The following is a 19,426-nucleotide window of genomic DNA, read 5'->3' as shown; positions in this document are numbered from 1 at the left end:
CCACGGACATGTCTAGGAGAGACGTGTACCAATGCTGACGGGGCCAGGCTGGTGCTATGAGAATGACCCACGCCCAGTCTCTGCAGATCTTGAGCAGGACCTTGTGGACAAGCAGTATAGGCGGCAAGGTGTATAGAAGAGGTCCCCCACAATGGAAGAAGAACGCATCCGCTGTGGAAACCAGATGATGATTCTGGAAGGAGCAGAACTGCTGACACTTCCTGTTGCGTCACGTGGTGAAGAGGTTGATCAGGGGACAGCCCCACCTCTGGAAGAGTGAACATGCGACGTCCAGGCGAAGGGACCACTCGTGGCTGTGGAACGACCTGCTGAGGTGGTCCGCCAGCTCGTTCTGGACCCCAGGAAGGTACGACGCCTATAGATTGAGTGTTCTATACAGAAGTCCCATAGCCTGAGGGCTTCCTGGCACAGGGGAGAGGAGCGTGCACTCCCATTTGTTGATATAGATCATCCCAGTCATATTGTCCGTAGTGACCGATACACATCGACCTGTTAGATAAGGGCGGAATGACTGACACGCTAGGTGCACCATTCTGACCTCCCTGACATTGATATGAAGACGGAGATCTGTCTGCAACCAGAGGCTCTGAGTCCTGTGGTCCCCCAGATGAGCTCCCCATCCGAAATCTGATGCGTCCATCACCAGCACTAGGGATGGCTGTGGGGCAGTGAAGGGAACTCCTGAGCACACCTGCTGAATGTTCGTCCACCACGGGAGCGAGTCGAGGATAGGGCGAGGCAGGGTCACGATCCTGTCCAAGCTGTCCCTGGCAGGTCTGTGCACTGACACAAGCCATGACTAAAGCGGATGAAGCCTGAGTTTGGCATGTCGTACCACGTATGTACAGGCTGCCATGTGCCCGAGAAGCTTCAGGCAATTTCTCGCGGTGATGGTGGGGAACTGCATGAGTCCCTGGATCATGGTGTTGAGGGCCTGAAATCTCACCTGTGGGAGCAATGCTCTGGCTTGTGTTGAGTCCAGTACCGACCCTATGAACTCTATCTCTGGACTGGGGACAGAGTTGATTTGGCTTCATTCAGTAACAGGCCCAGATTCTTGAAGGTGGCTCTGATAAATGCCACCGGCGCTTCCACCTGAGCCCTGGAGTGGCCTTTGACCAGCCAGCCGTCGAGGTACAGAAACACCTGCACCTGATGTCTCCACAGAAAGGCGGTGACGACTGTGATGCACTTGGTGAATACTCAAGGTGCTGCTGACAGGCCGAACGGGAGGACAGTAAATTGGTAATGGGAACCATTGACCAGAAACTTTCTGGGGTAGTACGCAATTGTTATGTGAAAATATGCACCCTTCAAGTCGAGGGTGGCATACTAGTCTGCTGGATCCAGTGAAGGGATGATGGAGGCCAGGGAGACCTTGTGGAACCTGAGTTTCCTCACAAACTTATTGAGGTCCCGCAGGTCCAGCATAGGCCTGGCCTTTGGTATTAGGAAATAGCGAGAATAGAAACCCTTACCCCTGTGTTCCAGTGGAACCTCCTCCACCGCCCCTAGTGCTAGGAACAACTGCACCTCCTGAATGAGAAGTTGCTCATGAGAAGAGTCCCTGAAGAGGGATGGGGAAGGGGGCTGGGAGGGCGAGAGGGCACAGAACTGGATGGAGTATCCCCTCTCTACCATGCAGAGCACTCAGTGGACCGATGTGATATGGGACCATGCACGGTGGAAAGGGGATAATTGGGAGAAAAAAAGGTAAGACGGGATAGATCCAGTCTCTGGTCTGGAACGCCATCCTCGATCACACCCTCAAAAGGCCGCTTTAGGGCCGGCCAGAGCCTTGATTAGCAGAGGGATGTTGCCTCCTCCTGCCACTCCGGTTCCTCCTCCGAGAATTGTCCTGGCGGTTCTGCTGCTGGAACCTTTGAGGAGGTTGCAGGCGGAAGTGTCTCCACTGTGTGGCAGGGGTATGCAAGCCCAAGGATCTGAGGGTCGCTCGGGAATCTTTTAGGCTGTGGAGCCGTTTGTCTGTCTTCTCTGAAAACAGTCTCACCCTCAAACGGAAGGTCCTGAATGGTTCGCTGGACCTTATAGGGTAACCCTGAGACTTGCAGTCAGTGCCCCCCCCACATACCCACCCCCGTTGTCATCACTCTAGTGGCAGCATCTGCAGCATCTAAAGCTGCCTGCAAGGAGGCCCAGGAGACTAATTTCCCTTCTTCCACCAAGATGGTGAACTCCAATTGGGAATCTGAAGGGACAAGCTCCGTGAACTTCACCATTGCTGCACAGGTGTTACAAAGGTACCTGCTCACAATGGCCTGTTGGTTAGCAATATGGAGCTGCAAACCACTAGTCGAGTAGAGCTTTCTACCCACAAGATCTAGGCATTTAGCATCCCTATTCTTTGGGGAAGGACCTTGGAAACCCTGTCTCTCCCACTGGTTAGCTGCATACACCACCAGTGAGTCCAGCGGCGGGTGGGAATACAGATGCTCAAAGCCTCTGGAGGACATGAAATACCACCGCTCACTGCATTTGGCAGTGGGTGGCAGGGGGGCCTGGTGCCGACATCAGTACCAGGGCCATAGGTGTCTGCATCAAGGTCGACGTCAACAATGGTGCAGGCGTGGGAGATGGGTGCATCGATGCTGTGAAGGCTGCTGCCAAAGTCAGAGCCGAACACGGTGCCGGAGTCAATGACTGGGCCGGAGGCACAGGGCAGATGCACCATGGAAGGCAGTATGAAAGGGGTGAAGATGTTGCTGATTGTGGGCCCTGGGTTCCTTCCTGGCCCTGGTTGAAAAGCCCAGGGGGTCCAGAAGGGCCACTGAGGCGGGTTCTGCCACTGTGGAGGCCACGCCTGATGCTCTCGTCTGTCTCTACCCAATCTCACTCTACGACTTCTGCTCCTTCCTGAGCTATAGGAGTCAGACTCAGACTCCAAGGTCTCAGACACTGAAGACCACAGAAGAGCTGATCCTCAATGCCTCGAATGTCGAGAGCTCAGGGAGTGGGTAAGCTCTCTGTTGGAGCGGGTAGGCACCGATGGACAAGGCAAAGGGGAGCACCTCGACATCATAGCCGGCTTCCCTTTAGAGTGCACCGGAGGATGCAGCTATGTTGGTGCTGAGGGTTCTTCCCTGGCAGGAGAGAACAGTGCCGTCAGATGGAGGAGGTGCCAAGCAGCCTGGTACGCTTCTGCCATGGACAGGAGGTGCAGCTGCTGTGTAGGCACCGATGATCGAGATGGGGTTGGACTCGACTGCCACACCTGGGCAGGAGTCAACATGGTCCCAGAAGGAGATGCCGAGGAGTGGCCCGCCTGAGGTTGGATGTCTCCTGGCTTAGCCAGAGGAGAACGGTCATCTGGCTTTTTTAGTGGGTCTCAGCCTGTGGTCAGCGGACCCTTGGGGGTCTGCAGACTATGGCAAACGGGTCCGAAAAATAAGGCAACTTACAGCGCTGCAGCTGGACCGTACAGCTACTCCTCTGTAGCACATGTGGTGAAGCCGCTCTATGCCAATGAGAGAGAGCTCTCCGGTCAGCATCAAAAAGCCACTCCAGTGAGCGGCAGAAACTATGTCAGTAGGAGAAGCTCGCCTGCCAATGACGCACTTATGCCAACATAACATATGTCACTCGGGGAAGAGGCATGAGCAACAGACATTTTGACGACATAAGTGGTAGTGCAGGCATGGCCCATCCCTTTAGTAGTGTGTCAGAAGAGACACCTTTAAATTGGGGCATGAAGGAGACAGGGAAGAGGACAGATACCCAAACATATTCTTCAAATTGATCTAGAACGCAGTAGTCACTGGCAACAATACATTGCTTCTAGATTCTGAAATGCAAACATGAAATCCTCTTCACCAGCTCATACTCCAGATTACCAAAGCACTGTGCAAGTTGTGGGCTGTGCTTATTAGTATTTTAAAATTAGGAGTGTAACTTTTAAATAAAGACACATTTCCTATAAATGAGAGAAAGTTATCGCGTGACTAATCCAAATAATTTTGCTTTATGCATCAGTAGGTGAGAGCTTGAGAATACAGCAGGTTTGAAGGAGAGAGATGGCTTCTGCTGGTTTGCATTTCTTCTTGTAACTCATGAGGACACAGTCCAGACTATAAACAGAAAAATAAGGATTGGAAAAGCGACAGTCCTCTACCCCGCCATCAAAGAGGCATAAAACAATCGTGCAACTTAAAGACTTGAGCTATGGAACACTCAAAGTTTTCAACAAAAGGAAATTCTAAATCATTTCCTGTGTTTGTTTTACCATAGTTTCATTCTTGCACAGGACTGGCTTTTAGAATTCATGTACTAGGTATTTCTCACCTATGGTCACAACTCTGTTTGTAGCATCACAATTAGCTTCTGTAGATTGTGTTGACCCCTCTATGACCCCACTGCTGCTGCTTCTGGCCGCCCTGCCGCAGTCCCTGGGTGGCTCGAGCCGCTTCGCCCAATGCCGGCTGTGGTGCTAGGGGGCAGTCACCCTGCGGCACCTGCAGGCAGCACTGTGTGCCCCACAGGGCGGCCCCCAGCCCGATTGTCCCCTGCTCGGACCCTGCCCGGCCCAGCCACAAGGTGTGGGACCTGCTCCCTTGTGGCGCGAACCGCAGCAGCCGCAGGGCACAACGTGCTGCTGCTGCCATGGCCGGCTCTAGGATTTTGCTGCCCGAAACAAAACAAAAAAAAAAGATGGCCGGAATGCCGCCCCTGAAAATGTGCTACCCCAAGCATGTGCTTGGTTTGCTGGTGCCTAGAGCCGGCCCTGTCTCTTATGCAATCCCTATCTTGTTGTTGTGTAGGTACAGAAGAAGGTAATGGCAACACTGAAGGGCATGGGGGGGTCTCGGTAGCTGCCCTTTGTTTAGTTAGGCAGGATGGAACATGTGATTCAAGGCACGAATGGTGTTCCATAGTGATCCCATTGTGTTAAAAATGGCCTAGATTGTGAAGAGACTCATAAGTATTTGTGTTCCATTTTTATCAATACTTAATAAAAGAAGAGGACATATTGCATTGTACACTTGTTCTGAGGTCCAGAAGGAGGTGAGAAGCAGACCAGTTGAAAGTCTCTGAGTAAATAAAAAAGAAGGAAAAAACAGGGGTGATGTCCTGGTAAGGGTCTATTACAGACCACCCAATCAGGAAGAGGAGGGAGATGAGGCATTTCTAGAACAAAAACCGGAAATATTCAAAACACAAATCCTGATGATAATAATGGGGGATTTTACCTACCTAGACAGCTGTTAAAAAAGAAATATGGCAAAAAACAAAATTATCCGGTAAGTTCCTGGAATGTACTGGGGACAATGCTTTGTTTCAGAAAATGGCGGTAGTAACCTGAAGGACAGCCATTTTAGACTTTATTTTGACCAACAGGGAGGAGCTGGTTGTGAATGTGAAGGTGGAAGGTGATTTGGGTGAAAGTGATTACGAATGATAGATTTCATGATTCTAAGGAAAGGAAGGAGTGAGAATGACAGAAGAAGGACTACAAAAAGCACACTTCAATATACTCAGAGAATTGGTAGGTAGCCACCCATCAGGAAAATATCTAAGGCATAAAGGAGTTCAGGAAAGCTGGCAGTTTCTCATGGAGAAATATTAAAGGCACAACTGCCAATACAAAGGAAAGATAGGAAGAATAGTAAGTTTTTTAATGACCTGAAAATCAAAAAGAAATCCTACAAAATGTGAAACGGATGAATTACTAAGGAGGAGTACAAAAGAATAGCATATACATGTAAGGATAAAATCAGAAAGGGTAAGGCACAAAAACAGTTATACATAGCAAGGGACAAATGTAATTGGAATTCTTTTTCCATATGGTTTACTGCAAAGTGTGTCATCACTCTGAATGCTTTAAAGGCAACATAACTTCCAAAATCAAGAGTTGGCTCTACATATCGCCCTACATATGACACCACACTGTATTAAACACAATAAAAATTAATGTAGTTGATTTGTCTGGCAGGACATGGAAATTAAGTATAAATTTCAATTCATTGTAAAAGAATATAAAAATCAATATTTGTAATACAGTTCAATAAGGTTTCATCAGGCTTTTTGATCAACCAAATTAAAAAGCAAAGGAAACCAACCAACCACACTCAAGGGTCACTGTGCATTCTCCAAGGCAGTTTCTTCTCTTTCTTTGTTTGGTGCTTTTATTTTATATAAATTCAACCAGGAGCAGATAAAGTGTGGTAAACTGAGAGAGGGACGGAACCAAAATTCAAAATGATGTTGAGAGAATGAGAAATTCTACACTGGAGCAAATGTAGCCACCTATTGAACTGCTTACTTGTATGGGCCCAGATATTGATATGTATTTAGGTCCCTAAAAGCTACTGATTTCAGTGCGAGTTAGGAGCCTAAATACCTTTGAGGATCTTGTCCATGTAATTACAGCACATACCTGGTCAGCAGCAGATTGTGAGGTATGCTGCAGTCACATTGATGTCATAATAGTGCTTGCATAATCTTAACTGACTATCCTGGCCATGACAGACTGAGAGGCCAGCTGCCTGACAGTACAGGAGCTCTTTAGAGAAAGGACTGTAGGAAGTGGTGAGAAAAGACTAAAACATGAATAATCTTGTGAGTGGTAACCGAGGAGGTAAGGGTCAGCATTGTATTTTCTAGATCCAGTCTATATTCACACACACATTCAGAAAGCCTAGGCATACAGATAGATTAGTTGTAATGTTCTCCATTTCTATGACCAGAACCTCAGCTGCTGTAAATCAGTGTTGCTCAGTTGTCTTCCTTGTAGCTGTGTCGATTTACACCAGTTGAGGACTTGGCCTACAGCCTGTGGACCTGGAAACTTTCCTGAGAATCTGAGTTTCTATTGAATGTTATGGGGGAGGTCTGACTAAGCAAAACTCTTAAAGCATGTGCTTAACTTTAGGTCTCTTTGTTGGCTTAGAGTTAAACATGTGATTAGGATGCCGAATCAGGGTGTAGGTGCCTTAATATGGATTTAGGAGCTTAAGTTTAGGCACCCAGTTTTGAACATTTGGGCCATAAATAATTATTCTGTATGCTATCAAACCTCATCAACTGATAGTAAAGAGGGAAAGGAAGATTATTTTACATGGGGATCTACTTGAAAGGAGCAAATTTTCTTCATTATGATTTCCCCCCCAAACACACTGGGTCCTTCAGCACACAGACCTGGTCATCAGGAGGAAGGAAGAGGATTTACATGATTCCCAGGTCGTCTTCTCCTCACAGTGTTTGGGCACCTGCAGAATCTTTACTGGATAGTGAATTAAAGAGGCCAGCACCAATTCTACTATCAGTGGTAACCAGCTAAATCCTTTTATTTAATTTCAGGTGTTTATAATGAGGTTGTTTCCCTCCTGGCACACATGGATGACCAAGATAAGGACAGAATTGCCCTCAGGATTGCCTCTATAGCTAAGACCAAGCTGGCTAGTGTTGTGAGAGTTCTGCTGGAGAAACTGCAACAGGATAAGGTAGGGCAGTTTCATGAAATTAAATCTGCTTTCCATGTGTCCACACCAAATTCTGCCTGACTTCCTGGGGGAATGCATGGGGGTAATTAAGTATAGAACTTGGCCTGGTGCACCAGCAGTGTAATCAGTATTCACCCTTCTATCCTCATCATGCAAAAGGCTGTTATTACAGATCAGGCTGATATAATGCTCTATAAAAAGAGCATTGTCTGTTTACACACAGTGGAGTACATGGGTTGTATATAGTAAAAGTACACTATAGGACCTGCAGTAATCTCTTCCAATAATACTTTGCCCTTCTTTAGCATCTTCATCCAAAAATCTCAAAGCACTTACCTAATACTAGTGAATTAAGACTCACAGCACCCTTGTGAGAATGGTAAGCATGATCCCCATTTACAGATGATTTGTGTCACAGGGAATTAAGTTACTTGCTCAACACCACTTAGCAAGTTAGTAAAAGAATGTGAATAAAACCCAAGTGAACTGACTCCCTGCTCTTATTCCTAACCAACACTCATGTCATCATAAGAAAGATTATTGAGATTATAGCACTGAAGGGACCTTATCTATATATTTTCTAGTGGGGGGATTCTGCAACAAAAAAATAAAAATGATGTGCACAGTATTTTAACTTTTCTGTAAATATACAATATAATTGCACCAGTTCAAATTATTTATTTCAAAATCTCTGTCAGCAAGTATGTCTGTATCAATACAGACAACAAAAAGGATTGAGGAAATCTTTTTTGACAAATAGATTCCTTACTATGCATATTAATACAGAACTCTGAGTAACAATTCACTTCAACTCACTACAAAGCAATATTTCTTGCACCCCTCATGGCTTGGTGGAGTCAGGGGTAATGGAGGAGCTGAGGGAGAGGGAGGTAAATTGCTGGGAAGGAGCCTGGGTGTGAACTTGGAGGGTTGCTGGGTATGGATGGGAAAGGTATGGAACAGTTTTTTTGGGAGGGGTGGGGAGGAATTGTTAGGGAGCTCTCCCCATGCAGACCCTGGCTGACTCCTAACCTCTCCCATTCAGTAAGTCATCTGCCCCTGTCTCCATGTGTTCCTGCACCCTCATGGGTCCTTGTACCCCTTGTCCACATGTGTTCCTCCACCCCCACTCAGACACCCACTCCCCCCGCTCTATGCCCCACCCAACCACCCCCTGTCCCTGTGTAGCTCTGCACCTCCTCCCCCATCACTATGTGGCTCTGAACCTCCCTCCCCCCTGTAACCCTGGGTCTCCACTCCCATTCAGCCCCTTCCCCAGTCTGTCTTCCCCCACTAGCCCTTATGAGCAGAACTGAACTGCTTGTCTTGGCCTCCTAGTACTTTAATTATTTGAATTACTTGATTAATTATGAATCTTTTGGTTTTAAAGAATAAAATTGTTGCCTAATCCAGAGCTACTTGTATTATGTAGCGCTTATGTATTCATAAATTATCAGTGACAATTTTCAATTAAACAAATCCTCCTGACATTTAAAAAATTAATGGAAGGAGCTTCTCCCCAGTGGAGCTGTCTGTTCTGATTGCAGTTTGCAGAAGCCTCCTTTTCAAGCAGCACCAATGGAATGTTTAGCTAATCGAGAGATCTGATTGGCTCTGAACATTCCAAAGGGCTTTATGACCTTGGCATGCAGGTCACCTAGATTTAGAGACTCCCAGGAGACAGAGATGGAAAAGACCTATTGGATCATCCAGTCCATGTCCCTGCGGATGCAGAACCATTCCAAATGGCCATTTCCCACTGGTTTGGCAAAACTAATTTTAAAAGCCCCTAATGACTGAACTTCCACTATTTTCCTAGGAAGACTATGTCATAACCTTATAGACCCGTCTCACAGGTGAGGCATTTTTCCTGTTATTAAAGTCTAAATTGTATGTCTTTTTTTTAGTTTAATCCCATTACTCCTACTTTTACCTAAATGTATTATACACCTTAGATGAACAGAGAAGAACTGTCATCTTCCTGCTTTGTGCCATGATCCCTGTGTGGAAAAGACCCAACCCACATGGCTCTTTGTGGTAGCCGTCACCCCTTGCATATACATGTTGACTTGGTTTTTCACTGTCACCCTCAGGGCACTTGTTGCTTCCCACTTTTCTCCCTCCCATTAAGTCAGTTACTTTCCAGATGTGCTAGTTTGCAGTTTTCTGAAAGGAATCTTGTTCTCTGCTCAGGTTTTTAATTTCTCTGTGTCCCTCTTTATTTTTTTTTCTGTCCCAGCTGATACTAAACTCCCCCATATTTAGTATCATCTGTGAATTTCTACACTGATGGGCCTCATAAAAGACACCTTTAACTGTGTGATTGTCAGTGTAGATCTAACTGCTGAGCTAATTTCCCCTAGGAGCTGTTGAGGACTTACTGCGGGAGTTGAGTATTTTGTAATTACACATTTACCAATTCTGTCTGGAGTGGCTAGAGCAAGGGCAAGGGGCTCCTTTTTATTGTTTGTTTTCAATAAATGAAACTCGAGAAGGGGGCAGTGAAGGAGGCTTCTTCTGGCTTTTTTCTCTGCAGGAAGATTAAAATATGTCAATTGTTCGGCAGCTTCTGAAGTGCTGCTAATGCGGTGATTGTGGAGGGCATGGCATGTTTGACACCAATTAAGTCAATGGAGTAGTTGTGTGAGCATGCTGGCTGAGGAGTCAGTGTGGCCTAGTGGATAGGACTGTGGATAATGACTCAGGAGACATGGATTCTCTTCCTGGCCATGGACCTGCTCTGTTCTGATAAGACTTGGGCTAATCATTTCATGTTTGGATTGGAAGCTCTTTAGGGCAGGGGCTTATTTGTCAAATTACTGTGTGGTCATCAAGAAAAACTTTTCCCAATTGTTTGTTCTCTTTTCTGGTTTGTCCCCAGCAAAACAGAGTAGCCATCTACTATATCCTGGAGGGGGTGTTACAGCAGGACACTGGGGGCCTAGAGATGAGGCTAGTGAAAAAAATTATAAGCCTAGCCTCAGAGCAGATGAGAGAGACTCAGGTAAGTTAGTTCTCCTGAGCTACTAATCAAAGGATACAAAGCTTTAACTAATTAAAACTCTTTTTTTTTGGGAAGGGGGTAAACTATATACTGAAATGAAATGTATTCTTCTGTTAGAGGCCCACACCTTCCTCCAGACCAAAGCCCAGGTCCTAGACAGCACTTGTGCACATGTATAAGATGGGGAAACTCACATGTGAAAGTTACACATGTGCTTAAGTGCTTTGCAGGATCAGAACCCGAGACACATGATCTCAGACACAGAGACAGGCCTGTGGTTTCTTAATGAGCACGTCTTTTCCAAAGTCTACTAGGGATTTCATTTTTGATACTGATGTTATGTGGGAGCCGCTCTGATACTATAGCGATAAGTGGCAGTATAAAGCCCTAAGACAGACAGAATCTGAGCTATCTCCAAAAGCAGCAGCATTGGATTTAGAATCTAGTTTGGCAGCAGGAAAACCCATGGAAAAATCCCTCTCTTGTTCCAAAGGAAGTCAGCCTCCTTTTGGGGGACAGTTTATTCCAGGAAGGCTCTCTGAATATCTTTGAAGCGGCCCAGTCTGTGTCTTACTACCTCCTCAGAGAAGGGCAGGGCAAAATATCATGTGACTATGGTGACCAGTCATCCACCACAAGGAGCTACTGGTGAATAGTCTAACTAAGTAGCTTGCAAGCAACTCAAAGGCTGAAAATTGTTTAGCCAAACGACTCAATGAATATTTATGACTAATGACTGTATCTGCAGAAAGTTGGGTGAGTTCATTCGGAACTTATGCACAGAAATAAGAACTTGACTCATATAAACAACTCTGGCTAGTGCAACCGGCTTCAGTTACTTCAGTCTTTCTCTTTTTGTGTTTTTTTTCTTAGGAAGCAACAAATGAGGTAAAAGTGGCAGCTAGCAACATGTTAGTGACTCTGGCAAGCTGCTATTTTGATGATGTCATGTATGAGCTGCACTGTCACCTGAAACCACCGAAGCTGCCTGAAGAGTTTATTTTAGTTACGCTGGGCAACCTGTCATCAGCCTATGGTATGGTAACTTCCATCTTTTGTTTCAAAGTTATCGTCTTTCATTTAAGGACAGGGGATTACTCTCTCTACCTAAAAATGTTGCAGCTAAACAGAGCTCTGCTTGAGTGTGTGCGTGCGTGTGTGGAGAGACACAGGATTAACTGCTATTGCTAGTTCTGGCTTCCAGATCATGAGCTATCCAGACGGCGGTGCAAGCTCTAACTTCTGCCCCTGACTGAAGTTCCTTAAGGATGGGAATGAGTGGAAGATCAGGTCCAGTGGAGCTCTTCTCCACCCCACTTCCCATCCCGCCCCAGTGCTCTCTCCCCTTACCCTGGGAGTGAGTTGGGCATCGGGCACAGCTGTGCACTGGTGCGGGATTCCTCTCTTCAGGGAGAATCCCCCACTGGCTTTCAATGGCTCCTTTAAAGCCAGTCTGCTCTGCTTACACAGCGCAAACTGGCCTAGGAGCCCATAGCATCCTGCCCCACAATGTTTCTAATTGTGTTCTAAGAAGGCGGAGAGCAGCCGATTATCTGTCTTCCTTCTCTTCTGGCCTTTCTCTGCAGCACTTGACTGTATCCCTTTTGTGGAAATGACCCTGAACGCCATGTTCTCCATGTTGGAGTTAGTGAATGACAGCAGGCTGAGACAAGCATTTTGCGGTGGTAAGTGCCAGAACTTACGGCAGGTGCCCCAAATGGATATTTAGGGGGTCTTGGTACAGATTGGAGTGACTGACCAAGTTTGCAAACACGCCCTGAACTGTGCTCCCTGCCCTGGATTGCACCAGGTGCTGCGTTTCTTGGCTCCCGCAGCACTCAGTGAAGTTGGGAGTGCTCCTCACTTTGCAGGAGGCACTGAGCATTTGTAAGTTCAAGCCCTTTATGACTCATGGATATAATTTAAAATAAACAGACACAAAGGCTGAGGCTGTCCATCTGCCAGCAGTCTCCTGGGGGAGGAAGTGAAGGGAGCAGATTTCAATACTGTACATTTAAAAATCCCATTTCCCACTCCTTCACCCATTCTCTCCTCTTAGTTTCTTTATCATCATTTCCTTTCACCCTCTTTCTCTGTCTTCTCTTCCTCTCCACTTCTCTCTTCCTTTGAGGTAAATGGGAATTTTGCCATCGACTTCATAGACAACAGGATTGGGCCCTAATTCTTCTCAGCAAGGACACTAGATTCACCTACTTTTAGGGCAAAGTGCTCCCCACTACCTTCAAATCCCAGTAAAGCCAATGGCAGTTAGGGGCACCGAACATCTTTCAGACAAACTGTAACTCAGGTTAAAACATACAGTGTTAGAGTTAAATAAACAATAACTGCAGAGGACACGAGTCGTTCAGAGCAGAGCTTGCTGAAATATTTTGATTTTTAATTATATTTTCCATAATTTTTTCCTCAAATTTGAGGAAAAACAAACGTGAAAAATGTCAGTGACAAGTCTGATCAGGAAGTGTGCATCCAGTGTTTCTGAGTATCTAAAGAGGTGGCTGAATTTTTTTTGATTTTTGAAAAATATAAATGATTTTTAAACTTTGCAATTTTGAAAGAAAAAAACACTATTAGTAAAGATTTGTAATTGAATTTAAACTGCTTTTTCAAGCAGCTCTAATTAAGAGGTAACAAGGAAGGGAGAAAAAATTGTCTTCAGATGCTGGTAATTGAAAAAAGATTGAGAGATCTGCAAATTAAAAAGCCTTTTGAGAAACAAGACATGGAATGGGGGGAAGAGAAAAAACTGATGCTGGATTTCAGCGTCTAGTCCTGAACTAAGCAGTAGCTGCCACGGAATTGTAGTAAACTTTAGACCTGGGTGTCTTCACGGATAAAGCAACTTCTCCTCGTTATTAATGTGTCCTTTTCACATTGCCTGTCTTCTCTCCGTCCATGCAGTTCTGGAGCAATGGTCAAGGGCAGTACGTCTCTTTTTGGCTAACTGGGAAAAGTGCCCATTCCCCAGAGTGGGCGAATTGCGGCTGTGCAATCATTTTCTTCCCGTCTACTCTCATGTGACCAGCAACTGGCTGACCTGTGAGGAGCCGGAGGTGAGAATTGCTGGTTCTCTAAAACTTTAGCAGAAATTGTAACGTTAAATTCTATGAGTCTGACACTCATTGTGATGATGGCATCACAATGGAACATCCTTTTGGATGGAACAGAGTGTCATGTAAAACATCTAAAACCCAAACATTTATAATGTCACCACATCATGGAAATTCTGTCTGTACGCAGTGTACATGGATTCTAGTTTTATGCACCTAACGTTCAGATAAACACGGGATAGTGGCCTAAATTAATTCCTCCATTCAGCCCCAGTGGAGTTCCAACAGGGATGAGCTGGCCTAGAATGCATACTAATCTGGGGAATATTTTACCTGGTATAGTTGTGAGGTGCATTAGGATATAATCCTGAAACCAACCCTGCGAGTCCTGGTTCTTTACCAGGAAATATTGAGATAGACACAATCCTTCAGTGGAACAAGGGAAGGTGCACTCATTGGAAGTAGAAAAGGTGTGCCCATTGAATGATATTGAATGAATTCGTAGGAACATAAATTCTGTGTCTCATCTATGCAGCTCAAGCAGGCTATCATCAAAGCCCTTGGTCCCATGATGAGTCTCCTGCTACACAAAGAGGAGTATCAAGATCAGATATTTGAACAGATCTCATGGCTTCTTGAGCAATATAAGGAGAGCACTGATGGTTTTCACATCACCAAGGTGAGGTACCACTCCTTAAGGTAACTGTCTATGTGTCTGCATGTATGAACCGCATGAGGAATTTGCTGCCAGTGGGGTTTCCTGGTTGAGACAGTGACTTGTTAGAAAATAAATATCCACACAAGCTCTGGGTTTATACACATGGTGACCCAGGCAACAAGATTTGTAGGTAAATGCCTCTTATAAAAGCATCCTCTGTTTCCTGGGGAGGATGATAAGGAGATAAAAAATAAAACACCTGCCCCCCTCTCCAACAGGATCCTCCCTCCTTCTGATTTCCCAGTACATCCTGTCAACTCTGCGTCTCTCTTTTAGTTCACAAGCTCCTCAGAGCAGGGGCTGCCATATGTTGTCTCTGGTCAGTACCAAGCCAATGGTTGAAAATTAATACTAAGGAGGCTTGAGGGTGATTGCTTTGGATTATGGAACTAGATGGATCTAAAAGCATTGCCTGTCTATTTCATCTCCCGTTCTATGCAGGGCTGTTGTAGCCATGTTGGTCCCAAGATATTAGAGCGCCAAGGTGGGTGAGATAATCTAATTAAAGATATTGTCTCACTCCCCTTGTCTCTCTATTTCATCGACCCTGAGTACCACATGAGCAAGAAGTAAGGGGCCATATTCTGTCTTCAGTGGGGCTACACAGTCGTAAACGAACTCAGGAGACAGCTATAACTTCTTGGTTGTGAAATTTACTCACCATCTCTGTTGGTTGAAGCTTTCTGGTACAGAGTATGTGGTCACTTTTGGGGTTGAAATACCCATGATTTGGAGGGAACCCACGCATCATGGACTTGTTTGATAGCATCAGGGCACTACAGAACTGCTTCAATATAGTAAAATCTGTAGATGGCATCAGAGACATTGTGGAAGCTTGAAGCAGCAAAGGAGAAAAGTGTTTAGATGCAGGAAGGAATTCGATTTTCACCTTTTTTATCAATAACCTGGCAGAGGACATAAAATCTTCCCTGCTAAAGTTGGCAGATGAGAAAATTGGGAAGTGGTAAAAAATGGAGAGGACAGATTCAGAGAGATCTAGATCACTTGGTAAACTGGGCGCAAACAAAGATGCATTTAAATATGGCTGAATGTAAATGTGAGCATCTAGGCACAAAGAATTTAGGCCATACATACATGATGGGGGATGCTGTCTGGGAAGCAGTGACTCTGAAAAAGATTGTGGGGATCATGATGAATAATCAGCTGAACGCGAACTCATGCTGTGGCCAAAAAAGCTAAAAAGCATAAAAAGGGGAATCTCAAGGAGGAGTACAGTGGTTATTTTACGTCTAAATCTGGCACTTGTGTGACTACCGTTGGAATACGGGTGTCCAGTTCTAGTGCCCACAACTCAAAAAGGGTGTGGATAAATTGGAGAGGAGATTGAGAGAAGAGCCACAGTGATTAAAGGATTAGAAAACATGCCTTACAGTGGTAGAATCAAGGAACTCAATCTATTTAGTTTAACAAACAGAAAGTAAAAGGGTGCGTGATTGGGTTTACCTACCCCACATTGGTTCAACATGGGTTAATTATACTTTATGGGTTAAGGAGGCCATGGCCCCTCATCTCTGCTGGGCATGCTTCAGCTGGAACCAGGATATAAAAGAGAGCCACTCAGCTCAGTCTGGGCTGGTTGCCGAAGACAGCAGAGGTGCATTCAGGAGCGGCGCCAGGGTTTTTGGCGCCCTAGGCGCAGGGCCAGCTCTACCCATTTCGCTGCCGGTCCCGTGGCTCCGGTGGACCTGCCGCAGGTGTGCCTGTGGATGCTCCACCGGAGCCATGGGACCAGCCGACCCTCCCCAGGCACACCTGCGGGAGGTCCACCAGAGCCGCCTGCCACCCTCCCGGCAAAATGCCACCCCCCTCAAATCCTGGTGCCCTAGGCGACTGCCTAGCTCGCCTAAATGGAAGCGCCAGCACTGGGTGCATTGCAGTCTCCTGCAGAGAGACTGCCAGTGCTCCAGGATTCAGAGGCCAGCCAGACTGTGGCTGCAACTGACCCCCAGCTGCCCAATGCCAGAGATGGAGGAGAGACCACAGAATCCCTGAGTGGGAAGTAGCCTAGGTAGACTAAGCATTGATCCAGTTGAGGCACTGGGCTTTGACTTGGCATGTTTTGGAAGGATTCCCGCTGATTTGGTGGCAGATACCCCTGCAGCAAGACACGGCCCTGGGCTGGGACCTGTGGAATATGTAGGACCCAATGCAGAAGGGCTGGCCACTAGACAACACTTCCCTGCAGCAAAAGGAGGTTCTAATGACTCTGGCCACTAGGCCGCACTGCCATACCTAGAAGGGGAGCCCTACAGACTCAGGCTGTTTGGCCGTGGACCCTCACTGAAGGGCTGCTGCGCTGATCCCAACCATTAGGCTATGCTGCCGTAGGAGTCAGGACTGCTGCAGTGACTAGGCAGCTGGGCCGCCCGAGATCTACTTCATTTCCTCCACAACCTGGTACCACCTGACGGGGTGGACCTATCCTGTGACAGGGTGACTTCATGACAGTCTATAATATCCTACATGAGGGCCTCATGTTTTATAACGGGCTCTTCAGTCTAGCAGAGAAAGGTGTAACTTGATCCAATGGCTAGAAACTGAAGCAAGACACATTCAGACTGGAAATACAGTGTCCATTTTTAATGGTGAGATAATTAACCATTAGAACCATTTACCAAGGGCCGAGGCAGATTCTCCCTCACTGACAGTTTTTATATCGAGATTGGGATGTTTTTCTAAAAGCTCTGCTCTGGGAATTATTCTGGGCAAGGTCTGTGGCCTGTGTTATACCGGAGGTCAGACTAGATGATGGCAATAATCTGTTCCGGCCTTGGAATCTACGAATCCCCTGAATCTGCTTCAGTCACTACATATTGCTCCTGTGTGTGCCACCATCTGACTTTCACCCTCTGTTGCAGAGTCTGAGCCAGCTCTTGGAGGTCTCGGGTGAATATAAGATCCCTCTCCCTGGCGGGAAGTTTCAAGCCATCTGCAGTGCTCTGCACAACCAGGTGAGGGGTGGTTTTGCTTGGATCCCTTGAGCTTAGGCACAGCAGATCTGAAGCATATTAACAGTCAAAATCTATGGAATGATAGTGCAGAGCCTGGGGACCGCCTCATGCCTTACTGATTTCTGCAGGCTCAAGAGTAAGCAGGTAGTGGTCTCATTTTCTTAGCTAATATCCAGATCAGTTTGTAAAGCAATTTCACCATAAGCCGATTATCAGGGGGAGTCAGAGTTGCACAGTAAACACTGTGACTGTGTCTTGATTCGATGAGCTCTGCTGCTCAAAACACTTCAGCTTCTCTCATCTAATGTATTGGACATTGTGTTTGATTCTTGCTGTGCATTCAGTACCATCCACCAGGGGTTGAGACCTCTAGCTGGACAAGTAGGAAGTGGAAGCTTAGAAATTAATTGAACATTTTCTTTTCAATTGCTTCTGATTAGTTTTTCTTTGACCATTTCCCTTTTTCCCACAGCTCTGTTCTCAAGCTAAGCTGCTCAGCATGGAAAATCACACAAAGCTGGTCTATTGTATAGTTCAGCTAGGTAAGGGGAAGAGAGACTGAGTTACACAGTAGTTTCCTTGTAACTTCCTTACCTTTGTAAGGTATGGTAACAATAAGAGTTCTGTCATCAGTGAGGACGTGATTTCTTGCCTTGCAGCCCGTTCTTCTCCTGATGATCTGATAGCCTTTCTGCACTCACAGCTGAAGATTGAAAATGAGGTTGTTCGTGTGGCATCTCTGAATCTGCTCAGAGCTATTGTTGATGCTGACTGTAAGTAACACAGGAGCAACTGTGCCAGCTGCCCTCTTGGCCGACATGCTGAGGGTTGAGTTGGGGACGTCCAGGGCAGGGCCGGCTTCAGGAAGTGCAGGGCCTGATTTGTGGGGCTTGTACTCACCAGGCGGTGCCCTGAGACTTCGGCTGCACTTCAGCGGCGGGTCCTTCACTCGCTCCAAGTCTTCGGTGGAACTTCAGCAGCGGGTCCTTCACGTGCTGCCGAAGACCCGGAGGGAGCGAAGGACTCACCGCCAAAGTGCCGCCGAACACCCAAAGCGAGTGAAGGACCTGCCGCCAAAGTGCCGCCGAAGACCCAGAGCACCGCCGAGTGAGTAAAAATTAAAAAGGCCACTGGGCGCAGGGTCCTGTTATGTGCACGGAGCCTGATTCAGGAGAATCAGGGGAATCGGCCTAAAGCCAGCCCTGATCCAGAGCTAAAAGCATGAGCTACTATAGATTGAGCTAAAGAACCAAGGCTTTGTAGGCACAGCAGGGCTGTAACAGACTCATCACCTCTGCAAATGGGGCACAGAATCTCTATAACACACAGTCACCAGTGATCTGGATATCCACTAAGGGGCAAAATGCTGCCCTAAGTTACCCCCCTATGGCCACACAGAAATCAACAGGTTCAACTAAGTGCTGAATGTAGCCCAAGATATTTTTCAACTTCAGATACAGACGTTGCCTTGGGGCTAATGCACATTAACAATAATCAAAAATAAAATAATACCCCTGACTCGATAATCGTCAGTATTAGACACTGTAGACTAGATTCTGAGTTCTGTTATACTGTGTAAACACAGATTGACCTCAATCTAATTCTTTTATACTATTTCCATCATGGCAGTATGATGGCACTATTTATAGAAATGGAATTACTTTAGTTTTACACTACTGTAACTGAGACCAGAGTCTGGTCCTATGTTTTCCCCATTGATTCTGTGTATGAGAGAAGCTTGGGACTATTCTTAAATAGGGCCTTTTGAAATCCAGGATTCATTCCAATGTGGAAAGTGAGTGTGTGGAACAAAGAAGTACTGTACACCTCTCCTTATCTTTCAGTGCCCGAGACAAGACTGAAAAAGTTTCTGATTGTGAAGGCAGTGAAATCTACTTTCAGCGATCAGAATGCTACGGTAAGATTGTGTGTGGAGCAGTGAAATATTTCAATTTTTTTCAATGATATGGGATGAATGGACATCTGGGTGGAGCTTTCATTCAGATCCAGAGGAGAGACTGCAGACTAGAGAAGGCATGTCATTCTCCTGCCTTGTGTTAAATGGATCCATGTTTATAAGCCAAGGAGATCAAATCAAAAGCATAAGGACTCTCATATCCTATCTCCTATTTCAGGCAGAAGGGATAACAATAACTCATGTGTGTCATCTCTACCCTTGCAGGTGA

General features: G+C 46.2%; 1 protein-coding gene across 1 annotated transcript; it reads left to right on the top strand.

The window, feature by feature from the left end:
• Positions 1-7,167: 7,167 nt before the first annotated feature.
• On the top strand, positions 7,168-19,426 carry LOC123375834 (maestro heat-like repeat-containing protein family member 2A). Its single transcript, XM_045027150.1, has 11 exons — positions 7,168-7,478; positions 10,360-10,482; positions 11,356-11,518; positions 12,069-12,167; positions 13,402-13,553; positions 14,086-14,229; positions 17,148-17,240; positions 17,713-17,782; positions 17,900-18,013; positions 19,085-19,158; positions 19,376-19,426. The coding sequence occupies exons 1-11, from the start codon at positions 7,371-7,373 to the stop codon at positions 19,424-19,426; spliced, it is 1,191 nt and encodes a 396-aa protein (XP_044883085.1). The 5' UTR covers positions 7,168-7,370.

This window comes from Mauremys mutica, chromosome 8 (assembly GCF_020497125.1).
Source record: "Mauremys mutica isolate MM-2020 ecotype Southern chromosome 8, ASM2049712v1, whole genome shotgun sequence".
Classification (NCBI taxonomy): Eukaryota; Metazoa; Chordata; order Testudines; family Geoemydidae; genus Mauremys; species Mauremys mutica.
Note: the sequence above shows the minus strand (reverse complement) of the source record. Positions and strands in the feature narration are given on the sequence as shown.

Bases quoted from the DNA above. Each gene is read 5' to 3' on its own strand.
- LOC123375834 (XM_045027150.1), top strand. From the start codon at position 7,371: ATGGATGACCAAGATAAGGACAGAATTGCCCTCAGGATTGCCTCTATA. The intron at 13,554-14,085 runs GTGAGAATTGCT...TCATCTATGCAG, and splicing joins TGACCTGTGAGGAGCCGGAG to CTCAAGCAGGCTATCATCAA. The intron at 18,014-19,084 runs GTAAGTAACACA...CTTATCTTTCAG, and splicing joins AGCTATTGTTGATGCTGACT to TGCCCGAGACAAGACTGAAA.